This window comes from Plectropomus leopardus, chromosome 13, assembly GCF_026936395.1.
Source record: "Plectropomus leopardus strain MGB_pleo_1.0 chromosome 13, ASM2693639v1, whole genome shotgun sequence".
NCBI classification, from domain to species: Eukaryota; Metazoa; Chordata; class Actinopteri; order Perciformes; family Serranidae; genus Plectropomus; species Plectropomus leopardus.
In genome coordinates, this window is record NC_142188.1 from 22,349,329 (window position 1) to 22,377,000 (window position 27,672).

Consider the following 27,672-nt stretch of genomic DNA (forward strand, 5'->3'; position numbering starts at 1 on the left):
TACTTACACGTTTTCTTCAGCAAGATAATCTTCACAAATATATGCCCCTTTTCTTATTTTTTAAGCCTAAATGTAATCTCCAGAAGTGAAAAGCTAATGTTAGGATATAAACATACTACACTACTGTCTCATGATTTAACGTCTTTTTTTAATAAGCTTTTTTTTATAAGCTTCAAAGTTCACAAGTGGAGTATAAATTGACATATTTTATAAAATAATGTTAAAGTCTTTTAAGCTTTTGTTAATCACAGACCTTATTTCAGGCCTTTAACCAATTACCAATTAAAAAACCCATTGACTTTGAGATGAGTGAACCAGAGGTGCTGATTTGTTTATCTATTTGGGGGTTTTAGGACTCATGAATGGGGTTCTCGGTTCCCTTTGAAATCACTTTTTTCCCCCTCTTTTTTTAGTAATTAAGTTTTTTATTTGGGAGTGAGTTGTTCATAATCTTTTTGAACTGCTTTAGACAATGGGAATAACATTTGTATTTTTTAAATGGGCATACCATCCCTGTAACAGGCCTTATAGCAGGCTATAAGGACCTTTGATGCCATCACCATAGCCTTTGATTTATAGTTTGCTCCCATTTCTTATTTTGATTTCAGTTTGTAGTCAGATTGGAGTCATAAAGGCTAGAGAACAAGGGGCATTTTCCCAACATTTAATTGTAAATTTCCTCACATAGCTGTTTGCCAGTGTCCAATTTAAGATAGCATTTCTCGTGTATTACGAGACTGTGCTGAATAGGAGCATATCATGCAGCTGTTTACGACCTTCGGTAAAATGCGTCCTGTTCATTTGATTTTAAACAGCTTCCACAGTTAATGCATCCCCAGCTGTGGTGGGACGGAGCCCGTCCACACTGCATGGGGCGGGGTGTGTATATGACGCCCCACCCCGCTGTCCGCACGGTTGTTGGTGAACACGGAACTGCTGTTTATGCTGCGCTCCATCTCTGCAGACACAAGAGGGGAAAACGTCCCCCTGTAACGCCGAAGACACTATCATTTTGGACTGACTGACGTTTGTGTTGCCAATAACGTGAGTAACCGCGCTGCCTGTGTGCTAAGACAGCTCTCTAACGAAGCTGTGTGACGGGCTCCCTGAGCTAATGGTAGATATTTATGCTAACGTTTACTGTTAGCTTGCTAGCTAGCGTTAGCTTCGCTACGAAACAATTATCTCACTGCAGGGCTCGATAGCTGAGCATGTCATGTTAACAGTAACAACTGATAAAAAAAAATAAATAAATGAGGACTGGTGTTGAAAACGAACTCGTTAGCAGTCACTTATCACAGGCGGCTGTTGTCGAGGAGGTCAACTTAAGCTTTAAAACAAACATTGGGGTCCTTGTCAGTCATGAGAATAACTTTTGGGGTTCAGGTTTCTGTTCTGACATGTCAAACTTGGCACTAATGTTCCCATGAATATTGTGTTTTTAACCACTGTGTGTTTGCCACGTTAATTTTTAGCTAGTTTAGCTGTAACGTATGTTTGCCTTCTTAAATTTTGATGTCAGACGAACTGATGGGGACCATATCAGCCACACCCCACACGGAAGACTAATGTTTATGTCCTTGTATAGTGTCTGTCTGAAAAGATATTTCTTAAACATTGTATGGATACCTATGTGGAATAAATCATATGATATCGCCCTCTGACATGCTAGTGTAGTGCTCAGTTATGCTGAAGTTAAACTTTTCTTCATTTTACTTGGCAATGTTATCAACTTTGCAGATGGACCCTTGGGTGTCTCTGGACCTCAGTTTTAGGGAATTGTTGGATCTCATTAAATTAAGTTTTCAAGTCATAATTATGGTAGTTTACTATGTGTATGTGTTTGCTAAAATTCCTTTAGTTTTTGACAAAATTACTTGCAGTAAACACAGTCTTAACATTGTGTGCACTTGATATTCCAGTTGGGCACTGAGGAATGGCTAAGTAACCTTTGAGTCACCACACTGGCAAATTTGCCCAACCTTTGGTTATTAGTACATTCTCTGTCTATAAAGTGTTTATGGTGTCTTTCTGATTAATCTTTTGTGAATAATCACAAAGAATGGTTAAATGAACATTGCTTATTTTTTTAAAATGGTACCTCAAAGTAATGATTCAACTCATAAGAAAGCTGTCATAATTCAAAAGCCATTTATAGACCAGCTTAAAAATCTATTCAATCTGATGGTATGAAATTGTCATATCACGATTATAGTAACCAAAATTATCACATTGTTATCACGATATTGTTAAAATGTTACAAAAATGTCCAAAATGTATTGATAGACAAGCTGAAATCATTTCACAAAGTTTGAAAACTGCAAATAATATGAGCGGCCCAATAGACTTTTTATTTGCGTAAACAAAAATTAAAATACTGACATAGCCAATACCTTATTTAAAAATGTAATAGCCATATCAAATGTGCATTTAAATTAAATATAGCATGTCTTTGAAATGCTTCAGTGTTTGTATCACTGCATGGGGACAAGAAATGAGTATACATCACTGGATTTGCTTGCTGCACATCACTCTTAAAACAAAATAGCAAACAAACCTACGCTGCTGCTCCTGCATCTGCAAGAATTTTGTTAACTTTGGTTAATGTGTAGTATATACAGTGAGTTCTTAAAAGTGTGCTAGTAAAACACGGTTTTAATGATAATTTTAACAGCATTTTTTAAATGAAACTGGCAGTTTTTTCAACCCTTTTTAACAAATTGGTGGCTGTTGTTTTCATGGGAAACCAAGGGGTGGACATGAGGATTATGAATCACCAAAGCCCCCCAGTTCAGAAACTAACAGTACTTAGGTCCTAATACAATACTTTTATGATTTTAAATGTTTTGGAATTGCTGAGTATTCCGATAACATATATTACGATATACTGGGATTTATTACCTTTTTTCAATTGCAAATTAACAAAAAAAACTTCAACATGTGCTTTTATCTAATAAGATGCATTTTTCAGTGTGTCCATCCCACTTTAATCATTTTTACTGTAGCTACATATATGTCGTGGATTGAAAAAAAAAATTAATTTCAATATGCTAGTAGTCTACCAAAAGTTTAATTTGTATCTGCAATAAAATGATAATTGATATGTTTTCCATGTATCAATACAATATTGCCGTGCAACATATTGGGATACAATATACTGAAACAATTTTTTCCCCTCATCCCTAGTGGACATGCAGACTTTTCTTCATCTGTGCTCCTGGTACTCCTGACAGTAATCCTCCCTGTTTATATTTACTGCTCAGAGGCAGAAAACATCCCTGAGCAACAGAGGACCTGCAAAGTTTAGCACTTTGAAACTGCTGAGTTTACTATTGTTTGAGAGGAACGCATCTCAAGTTTCAACTGAGGGCATTAAACATTATTTTTAGTGCCCCAGGCTGTGGAGGTGACACTGCCCACTCCTTTTCTGTCCCCTTTTGTTTTTATAGGATGGGATCATTCAAGTATTGAGTAGTGGTCACAAAACATAAATACTTGCGTTTCTCTTGTGGGCATCTCAACATGTCACTTTTCAGGTGATGGACAATGTTGATGACCAGAGGCAATATTGATTTACCAGGTCCCAGGTCACTTTCAGGTCCCAGTGTGCCTTGTCACCAGATTTAAAAGGACTGAATGTAATTCTGGATTGTGCTGTGGGACTGGCTGGACTGAATGCTTTAAAATAAGAAAAATGAATGTCTCTAAACACTTGGCTCACTGTGAAAGGATACAACCTGAGACGTGCTGATGCAGCTTTCATGTTTTATTCAAACATGGAGGCAGCACCGGATGGTAAATATAATTGGCAGGGGTTTGATGTAGTGGTTGATGTATGCTTTGTAGCGTTCAGCGAGCTGATTAATTTTGGACAATCATTTATCATTCATCTTGATAACAATGACTAAAAACCTGTCAAGAGAGTTAGATCAGAAGACCCTGACAACCACAAGGCATTATACGTATAAACTGCTGGATGATGTTTTAAATTTGTCAGTGTTACTACTTATAACGTAGCACCTTGCTTTATGGATGTAGAACAAAGGCAAGAAAACGTAGCTGCAAATGACTTGATGATAACTGTTTTTAAAGGGCACATCTCTCACAAGCAGTTTGGGAAAGCTTTTACCAAACACACCTAAATGAACAAAACGATGTCCATCAGTGACCTTAAAATCACCAGTGATATTTTCTCTGTCTATTACCCAGCAGTGACAAAATGTTCTGTACTTTGTTGTGTACTGTTCTCATTGCTAAAACCTCAGTAGTCAAGAGCTCCATCACACTTACATCAATGCTTTGTTATTGTTTGCTTTTGTTGTTGTAATAGCATCACATACTAGTTCCTAAATTTCCTTAAACCATTGTCGATTGGAGTGTGTGTTCCTGCATTTGTAAGTTTTTGAATGCAAGTAGAGCTTTGTAATATACTGATGTTATATCGATACCCTGAATAGGGATGTGCGCAATTAGTTGATTGAACGTTGCTGCCCTTGGTAGTCAGCTCCAGAAATGCCAGTCTGTGTGATTTTTGTGTGATTTCATTCACCTATTGAAAATGTTGTGGTAATAATCAGGCACGTTTTTTTTTTTTTTCTTTTTTGTAAAGGATATTATTTTAAAAAATGTTATTTGAGTTGTTTGGTGAACACGGACGAGGTCCGCCCAGAGTTCCTCAAGGCCCTGGATGTTGTGGGGCTGTCGTGGCTGACACGACTCTGCAACATTGCGTGGACATCGGGGGCAGTGCCCTTGGACTGGCAGACTGGGGTGGTGGTCCCTCTTTTCAAGAAGGGGGACCGGAGGGTGTGTTCCAACTACAGGGGGATCACACTCCTCAGCCTCCCTGGTAAGGTCTATTCGGGGGTACTAGAGAGGAGGGTCCGCCGGATAGTCGAACCCCGGATTCAGGAGGAGCAATGCGGTTTTCGCCCCGGTCGTGGAACTGTGGACCAGCTCTGGACCCTTGGCAGGATCCTTGAGGGTGCTTGGGAGTTTGCCCAACCAGTCCACATGTGCTTTGTGGACTTGGAGAAGGCATTCGACCGTGTCCCTCGGGGAGTCCTGTGGGGGGTTCTCCGGGAATATGGGGTTTCGGACTCCCTGATACGGGCTGTCCGTTCCCTGTATGACCGGTGCCGGAGCTTGGTCCGCATTGCCGGCAGTAAGTCGAACTCGTTTCCGGTGAGGGTTGGACTCCGCCAGGGCTGCCCTTTGTCACCTATTCTGTTCATAACTTTTATGGACAGAATTTCTAGGCGCAGCCAGGGTGTTGAGGGGGTCCGGTTTGGTGACCTCAGGATTAGGTCTCTGCTCTTTGCAGATGATGTGGTCCTGTTGGCTTCATCGGGCCGCGACCTTCAGCTCTCACTGGATCGGTTCGCAGCCGAGTGTGAAGCGGCTGGAATGAGAATCAGCACCTCCAAATCCGAGACCATGGTTCTCAGCCGGAAAAGGGTGGCGTGCCCCCTCCGGATCGGGGATGAAGTCCTGCCCCAAGTGGAGGAGTTTAAGTACCTCGGGGTCTTGTTCACGAGTGAGGGAAGGATGGAACGGGAGATCGACAGGCGGATCGGTGTGGCGTCTGCAGTAATGCGGACTCTGCACCGGTCTGTCTTGGTGAAGAGGGAGCTGAGCCGAAAGGCAAAGCTCTCGATTTACCAGTCGATCTTCGTTCCTACCCTCACCTATGGTCACGAGCTTTGGGTAGTGACCGAAAGAACTAGATCGCGGGTACAAGCGGCCGAAATGAGTTTCCTCCGTAGGGTGGCTGGGCTCTCCCTTAGGGATAGGGTGAGAAGCTCGGTCATCCGGGAGGAGCTCGGAGTAGAGCCGCTGCTCCTCCGCATTGAGAAGAGCCAGATGAGGTGGCTCGGGCATCTAATTAGGATGCCTCCAGGACGCCTCCCTGGTGAGGTGTTCAGGGCACGTCCCACCGGTAGGAGGCCCCGGGGAAGACCCAGGACACGCTGGAGAGACTACGTCTCTCAGCTGGCCTGGGAACGCCTCGGGGTCCCCCGGGAAGAGCTGGATGAAGTGGCCGGGGAGAGGGAAGTCTGGGTTTCCCTGCTTAGGCTGCTGCCCCCGCGACCCGACCCCGGATAAGCGGAAGAAAATGGATGGATGGATGGTTATTTGAGTTGTTATTGTTTGCATAAAGTTGGGCGTAAAGTGATACAGATTTCAGCAGCATTTAAAATATGATTTAAATGGCTCAAGTAATATACCGAGCATTTTAAGGACTTTTGTTTTATCGTTTTAGAATAATTTGTGCTCAATTCTAACTGTTTTCTGAGTGTTTTCTTACTTTTAGACTAGTCAACCAACCTAATTTTTTTTTCTATTTGAATGTCAGGGAAGTTAGTAGGATGCACAAAATTATCTGCATGTAGTCGATATCGGCGGATATTGGCTTTAAAATGAAGTATTGGAATTGGCAAAGACATATTAATACTGGTTATAGGCAAAATGAGTTGTTATATATGGGATATCGGCAAGAAATCAGATATTGTAGATCCCTGTTGGTTGTTGGGAAGATTCGTAATGGTGATATGAGACTCAATATAAAAAATCTTGCAATATTTGATAGTCTCCACATAGCCAAACCCTAAATGCAAGGTATTCAAAAGAGTCTCCACCAAAGGTACTGGGGTGCTAAACTGTACCAAAAAGGTCCCTTTCAGTACTCTGCAAAGGGATACAGATAAGGGAGTTGTAGCTATGGTGTGGCATACTACTTTTGATTCAAGATAGCTTTTAGATTCCCAGTGTCCCCTTCTCAGCCAAAAAAAGTCCTCACAGGCTGATGAGAAGAAAGAGAGCATTGGTGTGTCTCAGCTGTGAAAAATCTATTTTCTGTACAAGCTCCAAGCCCCCCAACTGGGGATTTTACAGATCATGGGTAACTCTCACTTTGAAAATGATTAATTTCAGCACAGTTGACATATTTTGAAGGCTCGGGAAGACATGAATTATACTAGCCTAGATGGGCGGTCCTCAGCTGGCAGCTTGGACTCAAACAAACCAAGAAAAACAAATCTGTGCTTTTTGTTTGCCCGTCTGCTTCTTGTATATTTAAGCTGTATTTAGAGGAAAAGGTCTTTACAGGTGAACATAAAACCTCAAAATACATTTCAAGCAGATCTCATATTGGCATGAATAGATTATCTATGGTCAGTATTTGAGAAATTATTTCATGGCTTCAATTCTCTCATTTTTCTTTTAGTTATTTACAGATGGGACGTCTCGTTCAAATTGTTTGGTACTTTATATCACACTCATTTGGCAGAGGCTCTTATCCAAGCAACTTACAAGTGTGTTTAGACCACATAAGAGCATGAAGTAGAGGTCAAACAAAATGTGGAATGTATTCCTTTTAAGCATATGAGCGCAGTCATTGGCACAGTACAATGGCATAAAAGGGAACAATGTCCACTTTCAAAATTCATGTATTTTATTCCTATGGTCCAAGACAATCCAAAAATATATGTAAACATTAACAACTCTCCCAAATCCAAAGAATAGAGTGCTATAAAACTCAAATTGGTGATGCCATCAAGTATAAAGTAAAGAGCTGCTCTATAGACAGTGATTTGGGAAAGATGTTATAGATGACATTGAGAGCAGCCAGGGTGAATGTGCTAAGTATTTAAGTAGATTTTCAGTTTTAACGCTTTTAACACTAGGATAGAATAAAGCTCATTAGGGTATAAATGAGAAAAAAAAACTGTGGGTCTAAAAAATCAGGTTCTTATTCATTGTCTACAGAGCAGCTGCAGACCTCAAACTTGTTTACATCACAAGTTGGAGACTTCTCTCCTCTCTGCCTTTGAGAGAGAGTAGCTCATGTTCACAAATATTGATTGAACTTTCCTAGGCAATAAAAATAACGTATTGGAATTCTTAATTTAGTGGGTTTTTCCTCTTGAAGATTTTTTCTGCTATCATCGACTTTCATTCAAGTTGAAGCTCAGGTTGTTCTGTTGCACTGGATAGGCTTGTCTCTTACTGATGTCAATAATATCTTTGGCACCAGTCTTTTAGCACCAGTCTCCATAGAAATAATGCGCATGCAGGCTTGCTGTTGCCCTCAGTCCCAACAGTCATGGGCTCCCGAACACACCAAATTAGCATATGCCATTTCTTCTTCTGTCAATCTACTCAATCAGTTTGACAATCGGTGTCTGAATTGTTAATAGGATATCGACAGGTGGCAGCGTCAGGCCTCAGTGGGATGAACTCCTCTGTCCCATGCTTTCTGCACACACGGGAGCTACGGATACACACCAGTAGCCCCTTGCTTAATTGTTAATCATCTTTCCATGACACAGATGAACGAAGCAACAGTCTGGTTGAAAATGAAGTTCTGGAGCTTAGCTTTGCTGGTGGCAATTAGTTTTAGCCTTGCTCTCTGTTGTTTATTAATTGAGGTGTGTGAGGATTCCAGGACATTTCTGCATTGGCTGTTGAAGGTACAGCTTGCCTGCAGTGCAGTATGAGGACAGATCCCAAAGGTGCACTGCTATTGTTCTAAGCTTTGCCTCTTGAGATGAGTGTTAATTAGTTTTTTGGTCAGATTCTCCAAATCCTTACCTAAGAAATCCATGGCTTATGACTGGAAAAGGAATGTGCTTAATACAGTGGTAGCAGTGTGCATGCCTCTATGTTACATTCAGACGATATGTGCTCCTTTGTGCAATAAAGCCCTGTGTAGGCCACCATAAGAGTCTCAGCTGTTTCACCACATCTTTATTCCTTTTCTCTCTGCAGGATGTTCCGCTTGCGGCAATTGTCCGCAGTTTCTGTGGGGCTAGTGCAGTTGTCCCGGCGCTACCACAGTGGAGCAGTGCGAGGGTCTGGCCGGAGGAGGCTGATGTTGGCAGCCCTGGCTGGAGTAACTGGTGTGTCTGCTACTACTGGGCTGCTCTGGAAAAGGTAAGGGCCCAGTAGTGCACCAGTGTGCTCCTAAAACATGATAATGGTCTTCTGTTTGAATTTAAAAATACTTGATTTTGTTTGTCAAGGGGCATTTTAAGGCAAGCTGGTTTGCAAACATGAAAACACAAAGAATTCAGTCATACACATAAAAATAACCATCAACTGCAAAACATGTTAGTCTAATTTTCAAAGAGAAGTTTGTCTTTGATTGCTTGCCATGAAACATTTCAAAGTATCACACAAATTGTTCACCACCCCCAAACACGGTTTTGCTTTTATCAGTCTGGGTTTTCATTTTCCACGTTTCTTTTCATCTATATTTTTCTTGTTTTCCTACCACATCAAAGATGATCCCCCTTGAGCGGCACATGATGACTTGTGTCTCTCTTTAGACGATAGCTTCTTTTAACACAATGACTTGCAAGCTGGTTTGTCTGGCGTGGTCCCCATTAAATGGACAGACATTGATCTACATTCAGTAAACTAAGAATTGCTTGCGGTGCAGAATTTGACGGCAGTTCGACTTTTGAGCGCACGCCAACTTCAATTCTACAACATTACACAACTGTAAGGGAAACCACCCCATGAAGTTGCTTACCTGCATTTCTGTTGACATGCCAAGCCACCACCCCAAGGGTGTTGCAATGTTTTTATCGCTATCCATTACTAAGGAGGCTGTTGTTTAGTTAGGGTGAAGTGCTGGAGAGGGTGTTGACGTGAGGGCTCTATGGGGACAGAGTGACTGTGCTGCAGGAGGCAGAGTGATGGATGGTGCCTCAGGGTATTTGAGACTGATGGGACGAGACTGTTCCAGGCCTTCACCCCAGGCTTCATTCTCCTTGTGTCTCGTTAAACTGAATTATTCAGCCTGCTCTAGACAGACCCAGCTATTTATTATTATTATTCCAATTTTCAATTTAGTCAGAAAAATGGTCAAGTGGGGGTTTGCCTCGGTGAACCTCTCCGCATTGCACAGACAAGCAAAGCACAGCACAGTACATAATCTCTCTCATTCTTTTTCTCTGTTTAGACTGTTTAGCATCATAGCCACAGTCCATACAATCTAAATCATAGTCAGCTACACACTTCCCCAGTTCTACTTGATGCTAGAGCAGAGCACAGAGAGATATTGCAATTCTTAACCTGCTTTATAAATAACATAGAAATGACTCTCAGGTGTAAATCTGTTTCTAATCTGTTTCTTTGTTGCAAATTAGAGCATATGCGGATGCAGGGCCTTCCGTTCGACACTCTGAGCAGCCAGCCGGAGAGGGGGCAGATTTCGTGAAGGATGCAGATTCTGAGACAGAGTCAGAAAAGTCTGTGGAGGCCAGCAGTGGAGACGAAGAAGCAAGTGAAGGTGGTGAGGGGAAAAAAAAGAAGCCGCGCTCTGGATTCCGTGACCGCAAGGTAATCAATAAGCAATAAACATTCAGCCGTTCAGTGAGTCCAGTATTTTAATTCACCCCCAGAATGGTGTTTTGAACGCCCTCCCAATCAATGTCCAATATGCAAACGCAAGTATATTTTTGACAGAATATTTTACTGAGTCACACAGAGGTAATCAGCATGCATTACTGTTGTCATAAACAAAATGCACCACCCCTAAGATTTTATTGGTGTTAATTAGGCAGCAGATGACAAAAGAACAAGCAGAGGAAGACCAAAGGATATCTGATGCGATGCCAGCACAGTTTGTAGTTCTGAATATATTTTGTTGGAGGACCAGGGAGGAGGAAAGAGGAGGACGTTTGAATGTTCAATGTAATTTTTTTATAAAGAAAATGTGATGCAATAGTACATCTGACTTTTGGGTGAAGATTTAAAAATTGTGCAGTTACTCTTAACTCAGCAGCAGCCTCTGTCTGCTGAAAGCATATAGACGTCTAGGGAGCAAACCGTTTTTAGCAGCACAGGATTCACTAGTGCGTTGGTAAAAATAGGTTGTTTGTGCCAGCTGACTCACTATGACAAATAAAGTCTACGTTTGATAAAGCGTGCTGTCTGAAGTAAATATTGTGTGTGTATGTGTGCAAATGTCCAAGTTTGTGCATCACTGCTTTGGACTGTGACTGCCCTGAAATATTGATGGTTTAATGTTGGTGAAGATTTGGACTTAGGTGGTTTTTCATACCTTCCTGACATTTCACTTGGGCATACAGTATATGACGGTACATGGTAAATAAAAGGATGAGCTGGCAATAGAGGTCATTGTAGCAGGTACAACATTGTCTCACCTACAATGTACCCAACAACCAGCGATTGCATATAACTGGCACAGGTGTGTGTGGTGGCCAGGATTGGAAATTAGCCTGCCACCATTCCAATGCTGGTAAAATATATAAGTGGCAGTTAGATTTGATCTTTTCAGTGGCTCAACAGTGGCTGGTTAATTTCCAACCCTGGTGGTGGCGTCCCCCCTCCTCGTAGTTTCAACTGGGAGATGTGTTTTTAAGTTGTGACTTTTCTATGTTCCAACAGCTCTTAGTCCAGTAAATTAACAAAAATGTTAATAAGGGGAAATATTACAGATATTGTCCTTACTTAGAAGAAAACTACAACATGCATCTTCTGAATCTGCGTTTTCCTCAGTCACTGAACTAAGACTGAACTTGTCTTGTTAACTCATCATAAAAGACACATCATTCAAACATGACAGAAACAAAATAAAACCTTCCAAAACCGTCTTGGTTAGTCTTGCACTGTCCAACAATCAGCAACTCTGGTTTGGTTGAAATAAACCCTCCATTTACCAAGTTATATGTGGAAAATATGCTGTTTCTTTCCTGCAGTCTCTCTCTGCCATTGCTGGTGAACTGTTATAGTCCTGTTAAGTTAGCCCCACCCATCCCAGTCTCCATCTTTCTCAGCTCAGCTGCCTGTTCCACCAGCAGAGACTGACCTCGCCTCAATTCAGCATCCCCTTATCAGTTTAATAGAAAGAAGAGTGTTTGTATTTTTGGACAGTACTGAAAAGCCAAGCCTGCTTTATGACATTTATTTTAGTTTTTGGTCCTTTCATATGTTTTGTCATTACTTTTTTTCAGAGTTGATGGGGGCTGTCTGAATAATAACTCAAAATTATGCAGCAAGAGGGAATTTTCACCCTAATGTGTGCTTTAAAATTCAGTGCCTTCACCTTCTTACTTTTAAAGTGATTTCCCACTCTTGTCTCAGATGTTGCACAACAATCTTTGAAAACCTGAGGGAAAAAAAAAGAATAAATAACTAATGTGACTTGAATTTCACCCTCCTGGTTGTATATGTGCAATTTTTGTAATGGAAAGACAGGGCATAAACGGCTGAAAGCTCAGAAGAATGGGCTTGAGTCTCCATCAGTGTGGGTGATGCTGAGATCAGTAGCCTGTAAATCTGAGGTGATGAGATCTGGAGAGAGATGACGGTGTATCCCGGGCTTTACATCAGTCAGGCTCCACGGCATTTCAACGCAGCTGTCCTATAACCTCTCATCCATATACTGATGGTTGCCTCCTCTGGGGGGGATCTGCTCCTGGTGATTTCCCTAAAGATCAATAAGGATTGCTAAAGAGAGGGAACCAACACAGAGGCACATAAACATAGCTACAGGCCCAAAAAGAGAATCCACTTTGATCAAAGTCTGTGCATCTCTCTCTTACTTTGTGTTGTCAGATTGAAGTGGATAACGGCTTCAAAAAGTTGAGGCTGTAAAACACATTTTACTTTTTCCACAGGGAGTTTGTGCAGTGTACACAATTCGTCAGTGTCACATGGAATAACAGTCTGTGTGGATTAGTGTGCGGTTGAGCACAGCTCCCAAACAGACACCGCTCTGTCAATTTCCCAGTTATGCTGCATCTGTTTGAAACTTTCTGCTGAAAAGCAAATGGTGAAAAGTGTCAAGACAAACATTGACGTGACTAATGTGTGTAACAGAGTTGAATAAATTAAATTTTTTTGTCGTTTTAAAAAAATGTTGGACCTCGGTAAGTCATTGAAGCCATGCTGTCAGCCTTACGCTTTTCCTTCATGTTAACCAGCCAGTCAGACTGATGCTGATACACTATTTCCTGTTTTGATTATGTGACAGTTGAGTCAAGAGGTTAATATACTTCCCCATCAGGCTCGTCAACTTGTTTTCCTGCCACCACCTGCTTCTTCATTCTGGTCACTCCTTCGCCCTCTCCGCACTCTCTTAACTCTCCCTCAGATCACTTACCTTGCTTCACACAGGGTTGTAGTATCAATGGGTCTTTGATTTGGTAGATGTTTAGGTATGTTAGTGGTGCTTGTGCCTAATTCGTGAAATTTTGTGTCATTAATTTTGGTTCCTGTCTGGTCGGCAGGTGATGGAGTACGAGAACAGGATTAGAGCCTACTCGACTCCAGACAAGATCTTTCGCTACTTTGCCACGCTGAAAGTCATCGGTGAGCATGGAGACGCTGAGGTTTACATGACGCCCCAGGACTTCATCCGCTCCATCACACCTAACGAGAAGCAGCCTGAGAGTGAGTCTCTTGTCTTTCCTTCCAGCACCTTTGTTTAGTCTTCTTCTGGCATGCTCCAGTTCTTTATTTATGATTTTCACTCGGTTTTCTTTATTCCTTGAGTCTGCTTCTCTACAGTCAAGTAATTATGCCTCTCCGCCGGTGATAACCATGGCTGGAGGCAATATGTTTTCTGATGTCCATCCTACGTCTGTTCATTCTTGTTAACGTGATATCTCAAAAAGGCCTTGAAGAAATTTCTTCAAATTTGGCACAAACGTCCACTCGTATTCAAGAATAAACTAGTTAGAATTTGGAAGTCAAAGGTCAAGCTCAGTGTGACCTTTGCTGTCTTATTCTTGTAAACATAAGAAAACCTAGAAGCATTTTTTTTAATCTGTCACAAATGTTCACTTGGATTCAATAGTGAACTGATTTGATTTTGGTGGTAAAATGACGAAGTCATCGTGACCTTGCATCTGTCTCATTTTCGTGAATGCATTATCTCAAGAAGGCCTCAAGAGAGTTTCCTCAAATTTGGCACAGATGTCCACTTTGATTCAAGAATGAACTGATTAGAGTTCTGAGGTTGAAGGTCAAGGTCACTGTGACCTCATAAACATGTTTTGGCCATAACTCAAGAATTCATATGCTAACTATGAAAAAATATCATACAAATGTCTAATAGGAAAAGGTCAAAGGTCAGCCTCACTGTGAGATAATTATGTTCTCCAAAAAACACTTTTCAGGCCATTATACAATTCCATAGCTCAGGAACAGAAGGGGAGACAAATTGCCAGATATTTTTATTTGGTGACATTAATCTTGGGTGTCCATCTTGAAACTGTGCTGATTATATAGATTTTCTGTGCTGCTGGGGGGGGTGTTTGGGAAGCACACATTTTTTTTCACACACAAGGATGCAAAACTGTAAGTGTAATGTGACTGGTTGTCAGAGGCATACAACTGCTAGGGGCAGCAATTCTGCTTTTCCTTCAGGATTTTGACCCCAAATACTCTCTAGCAACCTTGCTGAGATCATATTACTCCACTGGTAGAGCATTACTTAACATAAACCCCCACTCCGTGCTCCATCCAGCTACAGGGACACTTAGCACACGCTCGGCAGCTCCGGACTTATGACAGCCATGGCATAATGATCCCCCTGACTATGTTCGCAAGTATGAGGGGAGGCGGGGAGGCAGTCAGGGGGTGTGTGTGTGACTGCCCGATCACGCTGAGCTGGGAGATGTGCGACACAGCAGTTGGCGCATCAATTAACAGGTTCAAACCAGAGCAGATCTCAGGCGTCACACATGGAGCCAGTGAGAGATATTTGATCTTCAGCCAATGGGAGGGTTTGGAAAGCTGGGAGCTTAACTTGGCATAGACATGTTTCAGCACCCGTCTCGTCTATATCTGTCAATCAACGCTAAAATTTGTTTAAATTTGTGTGACATTTTATCGTATCGCAAGTATATTAGCATACTTGTGGTTGAATGCTAAGTGTATAAGGAAACACTATTGTGTGTAAGGACACACTATTACATCCTGCACATTCATCCACAGTAAAGGAGGCAAGCCTGCAGTTAATTCTTAATAAGGACTTAGCTGGGCCTGTCACGTCCGCGCTGCCTTTTCTGCTCACCTCAGCACTTCAATCTGTTAACCTTGCTCTGGACTTGCCCTGTCTTGGCCCCTGCTAACCTTCCATTCTTAGACCCAGTACCTCTCCTACCCACTTCATGATTCCCCATCTCTTCCTTTCTTTATCCCGCCTTTAGCTGCTCCAAACTGGAGTTTAAGTAATGATGAGCTGAGCTCTGTTGGATAAGAGAAGGTTCAGCAAAGTGGATGAAAAAGACAAAAGAAACTGCAATTTGCTTCACAGGCAGCCACTTCACTTTCTCTTCCAAAGGGTTAACTAACAGACTCCCTGGTCAATTAAAAAATAATGAGAAAGTCTCAGCTGCTGATTAGTCTGCTTTTGTTGTTTTGATGCTCTGTACAAACGATGAATAAGCTATGGACCTGATAAAAAAGTCATAAGATTGTTTAAGCCTACCTTTTTTTTTTTTTTAGAATTGTCTGCTTTGACAGGTTAGGTGAATATATAGAAACATAGATAGTACAAGTGAACAGCATCCCACGTCATATGCTGGATCCTGGCAACATACCATCTCCAAATCCGACTGTTCAGCCTCACAGATGCTCCTTTCCCACTTCTCTAAAGACCTGCTAACATCTGGCTTTTTTATGTAATGGGAAAGCTTACAATTGGCATTCAACAATGACGCGTACACAAATGATTCTGCAGTAGGCAGGGGTATTTATCGGATCAAGCTCCAATCGGCATTGATAGAAACACAACACTCGGTGTTAATTTTAGCTCCTTTACAGGTGAGATGTTTCGACAGGTTGACACAAAATACCATCTGTCTCTGCCCAAGCAGCGCTCAAATGTTGTTCCAAATTAGTCTGCACTGAGTTTGAAAGACACGCTCAATAAGTGAGGGCTATAAAATCAAGGTATATCGGTAAAGAAATGTCAAGTAAAATCTGAGGTAATTTAGAAACTGTGACGTAATAACATATTTTGTCCATCAGAGAGTACTTACATATTTTAATATTCAAGTTTATGGTATTTTGTTTGCAGTAACTACCGTAAAGTTTTCACTGTCCTCCTTGCTGCCTCCTGCTGTTTACTGAGCTGTAACGTTAACATTGAATGTGACACAGAAAACACACACACACACACACACACACACACACACACACACACACACAGAAAGCAATATTTGTCTGCTGCAGAGCCGTTAACACAGCCCTGTGCTACTGGCAATGAGAAAGGACATATTTAGCAGGTTCACCTGCGTTTAAAAAAACAGTCTACACATGCTAATTTTGATGGAAACGTGGTAAGAGACAAATACTTATGGTGATTTCAAGTGGTCCTTCATTTTACACTTGTTAAGTTGAAATTTTAATTTCATGATATTACCTTTAAAAGAAAATGTGGAATAGTAAAGTACACTGGATAGACTAGTTGTGTCCTTTCAAATTTGGTTAATACAAGGTTGCCTTTTCCAGGTGCATTTATGATGGGATTGACCTTGTTTGCCTGGTATTTGATTCAGAGATGTGAGCTTTAGCCCAGCAGTCCAGCCCCTGAATCAGGAATCTCAGCTGATTGTGTTAGTTAAAGGATTATTGACTCAGCAGAAGAAGGTGGTAGGCTATTTTCAGAGGTCTGAGGTGATGAGGTTTTCTGTAATGCTGATGAAGCCATGGTCAGTTTAATGAGATTAAACTCTAACCATCACCCTCAAAGTTAATCTGATTTAATGAGACTGCTACAGGAGGTCAGTGCTACTAGTCATTGAATGCGATATCAAGAGCCTGCGCAACTCTGGGAGTATTTCATATTGTGTTTTATCGCATCATGCTTCAGGTAACAGATTAGAACTGCCTCATACAAGAGTTTGCAAAATAATGACAGAAACAGTTTATTATTTTGAATTACATTGGTTTGGTGGTGGGATCATCTTTGTCACGCAAAACTCATAACTCATGTTTGAAGCATATTTGATTAAGTCGAGCAGAAAGTGGGGAAAATCATATTTTATGTAATTTCATACCATTTCATATCATTTTGGCAGGGAGCCCAATTGTATTCAGCCGCAAAATGAACTGATGCCTTTTTGTATGAACAAAAGTTGCACAGAAATAACAGCAAGACAGATGGGGACAATAGACAAGTGCACAGTGAAGACTATTTATTTTCAGCTTATCCATACGTGTCCTTAACTCAGAGTCAGAACTTAATGTGTAAGTAACCAACCCAACACTTTAAGATACTCATGTCAGGCAGCCATGTATACAGATATAAACACTGTGTATCGTTGATCATCCTCTGATGGTGGGAACTTGTATCTAACTGATGATCAGAAGAGTCGAAGCTGAAAGCTGATGATTGTTTATTTGAAAGAATTTGCAAAATGGAAATTAGTTATTAATGACTATTATTAATCTTGAGCATATGTCAGTGATTATGAAAGGTTCAGTAATAACACCAAGTAAATACATTTGCTGTGCTTCATGCAAGGCATAAATCTTGATGCCCCTGCTGTGCAACTAGTCTGCCTCACTTCTCATTTGTTATAACATTTGTCTCCTGATCTGGTTGTCTCTGTATCCTTATTGTCTTTCTCCTTTTTCTTTTTCAGATCTTGGCCTGGATCAGTTTATCCTGAAGCGCTATGATGGGAAGGTAAGAAGTGGGCGTCTGGGTGGTAAAGAGGATAGAGGGTCAATTTAGCAATCATGGAGGTCAGCTGCAGGGAGTTTTTATAATTATATTTTAGAAATGTTTCATCCCTGGTTCATAAATTTAGTTTAAAGTAACTGTTGAATTTCATAAATATTCTGTAAAAAATGAAGATCACACATCCCCCAAAAGCATTTTAATAACATTATTAGAACTAATTTCTTTTCCCAGTCTACCAGAGGGGCTTATTCCTCAGAATGGCCAGTGCCAATAAAGAATAATTTTAACCAAAATACAACATACACCCCAACACATTTTCTCACTTACCACTCAAATTACTCATAGAGGTGTCCAACCATGAAGACAATTTAAGTTTTATGTGCCAAAGTTTTAATATAACTACCTTAGAAACTTTTGCCACTAACCCAATACCACAGAGGTGAACAGGAATATGTTTGTGCACCTTAAAGGACCAGTGTGTAGGATTTGCTGGCATGTAGCAGTGAGGCTGGAGACTGCAAACAAGTGAATAACCCTACCCTCAACCCTCCCTTTCAAAACTTGTAGTAGAGCCTACAGTAGCCTTCTTTTAATGTAAAAATGCCAAATGCCCTTTCTAGAGCCAGTGTTTGGTTTGTTCATTCTGTGGTACTGGAAGAGGACCTGCTCCCCAGATATGAAGGGCTCATTGTAAGCTAACAAAAGCACAGTGGTTTATAGTTTCAGGGGATAATACACTAATAAAAACATCATTATGAATTTTATATTCCATTTCTGTCAGTACATTTTTCCAAGTCCTACACATTGCTCCGTTTAAATGACAAAAATGACATTAGAAAAACAATAACATGTTTTTGCAGCAATAATATTATAATATTCCAGTTACTACTTACTCTTCCAGAGTACACAGATGGACTTTTTTTCATCAGGAAGTTGTCCCAAGTAAAAGCTTAACATTCAGTTAAAATCCACCTTTAAGCAAACGACGGTCTGCACTTGATAATTAGGCCTTATAATCCCCAGAATACAGTAAAGGTTTTATCTGGTCATGCTTTGGATTTTAAATATTCACACACAGAGAAGGAATTATAAGTGAGGTTTTGAAAGGTATGATTTAAATTCAGTGCAGTAGCGACGGAACTGGAGGTGAAAATAAAAGTCAGAAATAATATCTCTAAAAAAAACATAAACTGATGTAAACTGACTTAACTTTATATGTATACTCTCATGTAAATTATCCAAATATAGGTAATAAATATTATGCAGCTTCTGCTTTTGTTTATAGTAGTAGTATCTTTTGCTGAACATCAATTCTTGTAACATTATGTAGCAGCACTGGATAATATCTATAAAATAAATATCTATGAATAGCATCTGTGAAATGCAATATAAATTAAAAAAAAACCTGCCATATTCACTCATCTTTCAGGCTGAAATTACATCGAAGAAATGGATAAATAGAACTGGAATGATGTATAAACTGAGATGATAACTCAGTGTCACAGACATAAACAAATACTCATCAGGGGCATAGAGGTTACAGTATTATAAATAAATGGCATATGGGAAGAGATGATGGAGCAAATAAAAAATACCATTACATTCTGTCAGCAAAGGGTTCAGAAAATTAATAGAAAAATCCAAATGAAACTGTCAGAAACACAGCTGTGAGAGCTAGCTGGTATTTCTGGGTCCACTTTGTAGTTTGTCGGTGCATTTTTGTTGTTATCTTGTGCACAAGCTGGTGTCACACTGAGATACTTCCATTGCAGGCACTAGTTTTAGGAAAAAAAATTATGAATGACTCAAAACATCTACAGTGCATGTTTTGAAAAACTGGTCTCCCTTCACTCAAAAAATTGAAGTGAAAAGATGTTTTTTTTTTGTTTTTTTTTTTACTGTTTTTGTTTTCTCATGTATACGCAGTAGCTCCTGCTTTCTGTCTTGACTGGCAAATCATATTGTTTTACAGTCACAGTAATTGAGGCTAAAGCAGATTATTTGAATACCTTGCTTACAAATATTGTTCGAGCCCTAAAAGTTCTGAAATAAGGTTTAAATATATTTATTTCAACCTACGCAACCCAGCTCAGAGTTGTTTTGCTCTTTAACAGAGCAGCTCCACACTTAATCATTAAGAGGGACATGTACAAAGTGGGCCTGTCCAGTGCATAATGACCTATTTAAAGACAATAACAGCAGGTGAACTTTGCACAGGCTTGCCCCCCCCAGCCAAAAACGGACTTTAAAAGGAGCTGGTCTCTGTGCTCTAAATGTTAACACTTCTCTGCTCACAGTCAGGAAAACAGAGACCATCAAAATAAATCACCGCCATCATTATTTTCATTACTGCTTTCCTTGCTATTGATTTGTGACCATTACTGCCCTCTCAATGATCCCAGAGAGCATCTCTCACGCCCAGTAGCCAACCAACCTCATTCATTTAGAATTAGCTAATCGTAAGTGTGATGATTGTCATCTCTAACCTCATTAGAAAAATCCATCAGCCCTCAGGCTGGTATGATGATGAGTAAGTCTGTACCTCGTCTCCATTTTGTAAGTCATTGAGGCTTTGTCATAACTTCCCGTTTTTACTGCCTTCAGCAACTCCGTAGTGATTTTTCTAAGCCTTATGTTTTGTGAGAGTCCCCAGAACTTTTATTCATCCATATTTCAGAAGCATATTAACCAAAAGTTCTTGGGCTATACATTAATCAAGAGTAAATATGAAATTCGGTGGCGACCTAAAATCAAAATGGAACACTCTTCCTTTATGGCCCCTTGTTTACTTATGTAAATGTCGTCCCTATCTGCAGGCCACATGCTTCCTTTATTTACCAGGCAAATCTCTGGACACATGCTTTTCTCTGATACTGTATTTAGCTTTCATTGTCCCTTGAGATTTCCCTGCATTGGCCAGAGCGACCTGAGAGCTCCCCTCCCTCCCTAGCTCTACCCAACCCGTTTTTTTGCCCAGAGACACGTGCCTTCTCCTCATTGGATTAATGGGCACCCCTTGCTCGTTGGAGGAGGAATAAACCATAATTGTGTCCTGTCAAGAAGCCATGAAATCCAGTTCTCATGAAACCTGCATATAATTAAAGCTAGATAAAATGGCCACTGCAAGTATAGTAGTGCAATACCTGCACATGTAGTGTGTAAATCATGAAGTTTATGGAGGCTATGGTGGAGTACAAGGGGATCATTTTAGGTGGGGGTTGGGTGGTAAACTGCAATGAAGGTCAATAGCAGAGAGGTGTACAGTATTGTGTGAGAGTAACATGAGAGCTCTCTTAAAAGACCTCTCTGTCTCACTGACCATAGTTTTATTTAAAAATAGCCAAGCCAACAGAGACTTGTCACACATGTATAGGTGGATCTTTATTTTTAAATATTCCAAATAAAATGTGAGAATAAAATAAATGTAAGAAAAACAACACCAGAATGCCCATCAGACATATTCAGTCAACAACGCAAGTATTTCGTGTCCAAAAAGAAGGAGAAGGAAGTGAATACTCATCAAATCCTATCCCCTATTTTTCAATTTTATCAAAAAAACTTCATTTTCCACATGAATATTCCCAATTTCTGTCATAATATTCACCATACACACCTAGAACATATCAAACGAAATTAAGGACAAAACAAGAACAGGTCATTGAATAAACACATAAACGCACACATTACAAAACAAAGAAACATATCAATACAGACAGTTAAATGGAAGAGTGTTTTAAAGTGTTATAGACCTCTCACTATTCCCTATCCCTGCCCCCTCCTGCTGACACTAATTTGTTCCAGGTTCAGTCTGTATGTAAGCATTACATGCTATGTAGGGTTGTTTTACAACTGTTGTTCATGTTGACTCACTCTGTTTGTTTTATTTTAATTTTCCTGTCCACGGGAACACAGTTATTTTAGATGCCCTTAAATGGCATTGTTTGTTTGCTCAAGCAATTGTTTCATTACACCTCTCTCCCTTTCTGTGTTTTCTTCTCCTACCCTGATCATGTGCTCTCTGCTGCCGTAATCTTATGTTGATGTGACCTGACGTTGCCATTGTGAACTGTTGATTATTCTTTCGTGCATTTATCAGCCATCCTCTCTCATTCTCATAAGGAGTAATCCCTCCATTTTCTCTCTCTTCCCTTCCTCGTGAATAATCATCATCCTCAACTCCCCTTCTCCCAAAATCCCTACTTTCTCTCTGTCTCCTTCCCCCAATCATTCCATATTCTGATCCCTATTCTTCACCCACATCTTCCCCGTCCCTCTTCCTCTTTCTCTCCTCCTCTCCTTCCCGTTCTGCCCCTCCCTCTCTGCAGGACTTCTGGCAGGTATGGGGTGTGTGCCGAGCAGCATGTGTGCACCTGAATGAAAAAAAAACTGCACTTGGTAGCCTTTACCTCCTCCCTCCTTCTCATTTCTCCTCTTTATTCTGTCTCTTACTTGCTTTCTATCTCTCTGTTACTCACTCTCTCACTTCTCTTTAGTAATATGGAGGGCATAGCTATTCACTGTTGTTAGTCCAGGGGAACAGCTTCGTAAGTAGTTTTCCTGTATTTACCACATCTCAGCTTCCGCAAGTGTGAAAGTGGAGTCACGGCCTCAGTTAAGTTTGCGACCACTGCGGGTAGGACAGTAGCCAAAGTGTGCATTAAAATGTATTATTTCTAATAAGAAATCAGTAGACTGGTGATAAAATATTGAATTTACATCGAGCTTTTTTCTCACAGGGTATACGTGCAGTAGGTGATGAACACAGCCTGATGGGGGAAGTCGAGCAGTATGGGGATGGAAGTGCAATAAGGCACCATCACTGTTTTTACTCATATACTAAGGAGGAAAATATCATGGCCATGGAGAGTTTCTGATTGGCTGGTGAACACTTTTACCACAGTGCAAAGGTGCACTTTCATTGTCAGCCATTTTTGAACAAATTTTAGAGGAAGTTAATGATTTTTGTACAACTTCTTTTATTGCCTGTGGTAAAGTGGCCATGCTATAAGCACAATAATACACTCTAAGATGTCCTTATATGGAAAATAACAGATTTGGAGGAGTAAACGCCACTCTGCCTTATCTGTCAATTTCATATACAAGGACACTTACATCAGTTACATAAATGTGTATGACTTTGTTCATTTGAGCATTTCCTAGTTCCCAGTAATGCTCCAAAATGTTTCACCAGACTGCACTGGAGAAACCTTTTGCGATTCAAATGCTTCTGATGTACACATTTATGTTGATGATAAACGAGCCTTGACCTATAAGCTTTATCTACTAAATGATTTGGCCTTTAAACAGGTCTGAATGCCTCCATCAGTCAGGATGACGTGAAGATAAGCCAAGCGCAGCAAAGGGCAGGTTACAACCTGAGCACATAATGATGGCTGGGAGTGTCAGAAACCGAAGTAGGCACGCACCCCATTTTGTGTGCACTCTTATGCAAACTTGAACTCTGTATTGTTATTGGACATTATTTTAAAGACCTCCCAACTGCCCTTTGTATAGTTTTGATGGAGGCAGCTGCGTGCCATGCCTTACCTGCTGAATTATTGAAAGTGGAGACTTTATACTTTGCCTCTACAGGGATTATTAAACACTGCAGCACTGCTACATAATTTACACACTAGTCAGTGCCTCAAAGTAAAGTTCAAATAAATTTGTAGTTGCATTTTAAGAGTCAAGTCTTGCAAAGCTGAGATGCAAAGAGCAGTTAAAATGTGTCATTTATACGGAACTTGTATTGGTCAATGCCAAATCATAGCAGTGCTGTTCCCCTGCACTCCCTCTGTCTTGCTTTCTAAACACACCTTTTCTCCTTCATCCCTTCTAAGAAATATCAGCTCTAGCTTTCCACATGCTTTGGCACTCTGGCGTTTTTCCCAGCATGCACTGCTCTTTTGCCTGTGTCTCACGGAGAAAGTAGCTGGTGGTGGCGCCCCCTCTCTGCGCATGGTGGCCTCACAGGGTGGTTTTGGACCCAAGAAATGGCTCTGTTAGCTAACATCGAGGCTGTATTGATGTGCTTGATAGCCTTCACAAATCCATCCTCTGGATGTTCGGATGTCAGTGCTGCATGATTTTCTGTAGAGCATGGTTCAGAGTCAATGAAGGCAGGACATCTAAAAATGTATCCAAAATGTGCCTACATGCCCTCCACAGCAGCAGCATCTGCCGTGTGACCAGCCTCAAGTGACACACCTGTCACTCAGAGGGAGTGCGGAAGGGGCTGCTGCGGTGGAAACGAGCCTCTTGTCACACCAACTGTTGTCATGTTCACTCTTTTATTTCACAGGAAACTCAGAGGGGACGCTGTTTGGACTGTCACTGCTCTATTTCTCTATCTTTTCACACTGTCTTCAATTCTCACATGCTTTCTGTGCCATTTCTGTCAATATTTGCTCTATAAAAGCTCACACACACTTTCTCTCTCTCTCTCTCTCTTCTTTCCTAACCTACAGTATTTGAGGTTGGGCTGTCTGCACGTGTGGTCAGCTAATTCCTTTTCTCCTCGACTCTTGTGAGACAGCTGCCAGTCCTCGGCGACTGAAATTTGTTTATTGAGCGTTCCACACCAGGGTCCATTATTCTGATGGCGCTCTCAGAATAATTACAAGTTATTAACAGTACACCTGCTCTGCAGTTACCCCTGGGACTAGAGGTGGAAAGCTAATACATCAGTGTTCTCTCCACCCACACACCCGCCTGCCCACCTAGATGTTTTTTTTTTTGGTCCCAAGGTATCAGCAATATACAAGGAGAAAAATGCTCACTCTTGACCAATATGGTGGTCATTTTGGTTATGTGTTTGTTTTCTGAGGTGTTCAAAGCAGAGAAGGAAAGAGGTTGTGTTGAATCATGTTGTGTGTGTTTGGTTTTCTGTACTTGCACACTTTGAGAGCTTTCAGCCACCATTCAGAAATGTCAGGTGCAGACCCGGGTTGACTTTACCCTCAAGCAGGTCACTCTGAATTCCCTTTCCCCTGAAACCCATGTCTTTCATTGTACCTGTCAAAGTGACAATAACCCCAGAGCTACCCCATCACACAAAGCGGCATAAAGGTACTGATCCATTTTTAATGCATTTGTCTCGCCCCCTTCCCCCCGCTCTTTTACTGACTCTGCGCTGTCCGTCTGTCACACTGTGCACATCTCTCTTTTTCAAATCAGTATATCCCCACTGGTGTAGCGCTCCAGTACACCGAGTTCTAGCGAGACTCACCTGTGCAAAAGATGAGAGGTCGCTTGGGGACGGGCATCGCTCAAGCAAAAACACACTCGCCACTCACATGAATACCTAGACAAAGAGAGTAGGGGCAAATTTCCTCTCTCTCCAGCTTGAGCTTTTCATCTTCAGTGGCAGTACTCAGCCTGGACCCATAAATTCATCACTTTGTTGTGGCACTCAGAGGAGAGTCATATGACATTATCTGAGAGGAGTCATTGTGTCTTTTGTGTGATAATTAATATTTTAAAGGTTTAACGCAATCTATTTGGCTTATATCCCCTTCTTTCATCATCCGCTTCCCTCTTCTTTTCCTCTCTGCTGTTATCAGGGTGTCTGCAGCTGCAGTGTTGGACAGGGTCACAGATCTAATCAATAACAAAGCACTGCAGCTGGTACAGTGGAATTATAGGGCCAAGTCTAAGCTGCCCTCAGCTCCTACGCCAAGCCTTATGGCCACACAAAGTGCTGGCGGAGCAGCATAAATAACGAAGTGAAAACGGAGGGGTGGCACATGACATATTTTAGTATCTATGTCATAAGATTGCATCATAGTTTGTTAAATTGATGCTGGAAATGTATAACTTCTCATGATCAGTCCATCAGTGTCATTTGGGGGATGTAATCATGTGAAGCTGATCATACTCTATATCTGTTTTTGAAGTAGAAGACAGCCAACACAAAAATTCTTCTTTTTTTGGATCTATAATACACACTAGCTTTTTCATTCTAAAATGTCTGTATTAGCTGATGTGACAAAGCAACTGATCCATGCAGCATATTTTTAGGTCAGCTGGCTAATCTTAGCTGATGTTACAATTAGTAAATTAGTTAGCCGCTGTCGCCTTGCATTGTTCGTGACGATACAAAGCAATCGTTAGTTATACACCTTTGCTTTACACTGTTACATCAGTTATTGTTGGCTAAATCAATACCATTTGTCATAATAATTTGGTTAGTATCATGGATCATGTGCACTAGTGAATTTTGTAAATGGTTGTAATAAATGGACTTGCATTTCAGGAGTGCCTTTCTAGTCTTCCGGCCACTCAAAGTGCTTGTACTTTACATGTCACAATCACCCATTCACACACACTTTCATTCATTGGTGGTCGTGGCAACCATACAAGGTGCCACCTGCTACTCAGTCAACCATTCACATGCACTCATGATAAGTGGACGTGCTGCTGATCCCACATCTGCCCCACCAAGGCCCCAGTTGGTCAGCTAAGCCCATATAGTATTTTTCTAGCAATAACGTTAATGAGCAACCTAGCCAAGGTTAGCCGGGTAGCTGTACCTCAGCAGTGCTGCATACATCTGGCATCAGTTGCTTCATAATCCTAAAGAGCTATTTATGCAGTCCAAGTTTTTAAGTGTGTCATTTCTTAATGGTGTGCTTAGAAAGTCTCTCTTAGGCACTCGTGTGAAATGAGCAGAGAGAGATTCAGCCCCTTTGCATGCATGCCGCTGGCTGTGCTAGACTTGTATGGGTCTCATTTGTTGGACTCTTTAAGCCTCGGCTAGTTTAAATTTGGCCAGGGTAGCTATTGGGCTGCTCTTTCGCCTGGTGCACTAGAGAGATTAGCCCCGACCAAACCCCTTAACCCTGTCTGTGTGTGTATATGACAGCAGTACATTTGACCGCTCCGCCGTCAGCGCCGTTCAGCCAGCAGCTCTGTCAGGACCGTGTTTCTGCCTCAGCTCACAGGCTAGTTGGGTTGTTCAGTCCATCATCTGGACACAGCCTGCGGACTTAGCCATAGCGTAGCTGACACATGCAGACATGTATGAACACATGAGCAGGCTCAAGGCAGAGATTTAAAGAGAAATCATGCTCACATACAGAGACAGCTATGAAGTTGACACTGATCAACAGACACACACGCTGACAGACGAGGAGTTAGCTGTTAATTAACTTGAGTGCTGCAGCAATTAGATTTATAGTCATTTGAAGATCAGTGCTTTGGGAAAAATCTAGGATGGGTGTAAAATACAGAGTCCAATGAAGTTGAGATCCTTTTAGTGATTGCAGCAGCATATTTTATAGGCATAATGTCCTCTGGGTGGATGAATAAAAACTGATGAAAGACGTAACTGATGAGACTCAGAGTTTGGGAAATTGAGTAATCTAATAGGAATCTTTTGTAGGTGAAATGTTTTTTTTTTTTTTTTTTACCACTAATCTGAATCATATGCATTTTTGAGCTGTTGAATGGCTTGTCGCTAGAACATCTGATGCACAGCTTCAGTAGAAAGCTGAGGCTTGCACCACTGACGGAAAAATGGAGGAAGAAGGGATAGATAGGACATGGTTTTACAGCAGAGCCACAGGCTCCACAGAGAGGGCTTAAAAGCCGAGGTGAAACCCACAGCACAGCTCGATATACACACTGCTATCCCTCTGTGTCTGCTTGAGAGAGTGCACACTGTTACATCATACATTTGTTGGAAAGATGTACAGTATGATAGCACATTGTGTATGTGAGAGAGCGAAAGCTATACTATCAGTTCAGCAGAGGAGTCTGTGGCTGCAGAGAGGAATCCGAAAAGAGAGGACCTTGTTCTCTCCTGACGGGGACACGTTGCATCAGAGTCGACTAAAAGCTCCATGTTTGGGAGTTTATTGGTTATTATGCCAAGACACACTCTGAGATCCCCTCTTTTATCAGTCAGAAATGCTGTTTGTTTCAACTCTTTGGCCACTGTTTTCCTTGAATGTCATTTTGGCATTCTGAGGGGGTGTTTTTTGTCCTTGACTCAGGACACT

At 41.2% G+C, this 27,672-nt stretch overlaps 1 protein-coding gene across 2 annotated transcripts in view; it reads left to right on the top strand.

Annotated features, from left to right (window-relative positions):
• Positions 1-886: 886 nt before the first annotated feature.
• Positions 887-27,672, top strand: part of micu1 (mitochondrial calcium uptake 1) — a 42,137-nt gene continuing 15,351 nt past the window's right edge. Inside the window, exons 1-5 of one of the 2 annotated variants that reach the window (XM_042502744.2) lie at positions 887-1,044; positions 8,770-8,934; positions 10,155-10,347; positions 13,263-13,425; positions 17,631-17,674. In XM_042502744.2, the coding sequence (XP_042358678.1) occupies positions 8,771-8,934; positions 10,155-10,347; positions 13,263-13,425; positions 17,631-17,674 (564 nt within the window). In that variant the 5' untranslated portion in view covers positions 887-1,044; position 8,770. Of the gene's footprint in view, positions 1,045-8,769; positions 8,935-10,154; positions 10,348-13,262; positions 13,426-17,630; positions 17,675-21,996; positions 22,018-27,672 lie in introns of those variants that run through there. The other variant, XM_088086267.1, reaches the window with a different exon arrangement.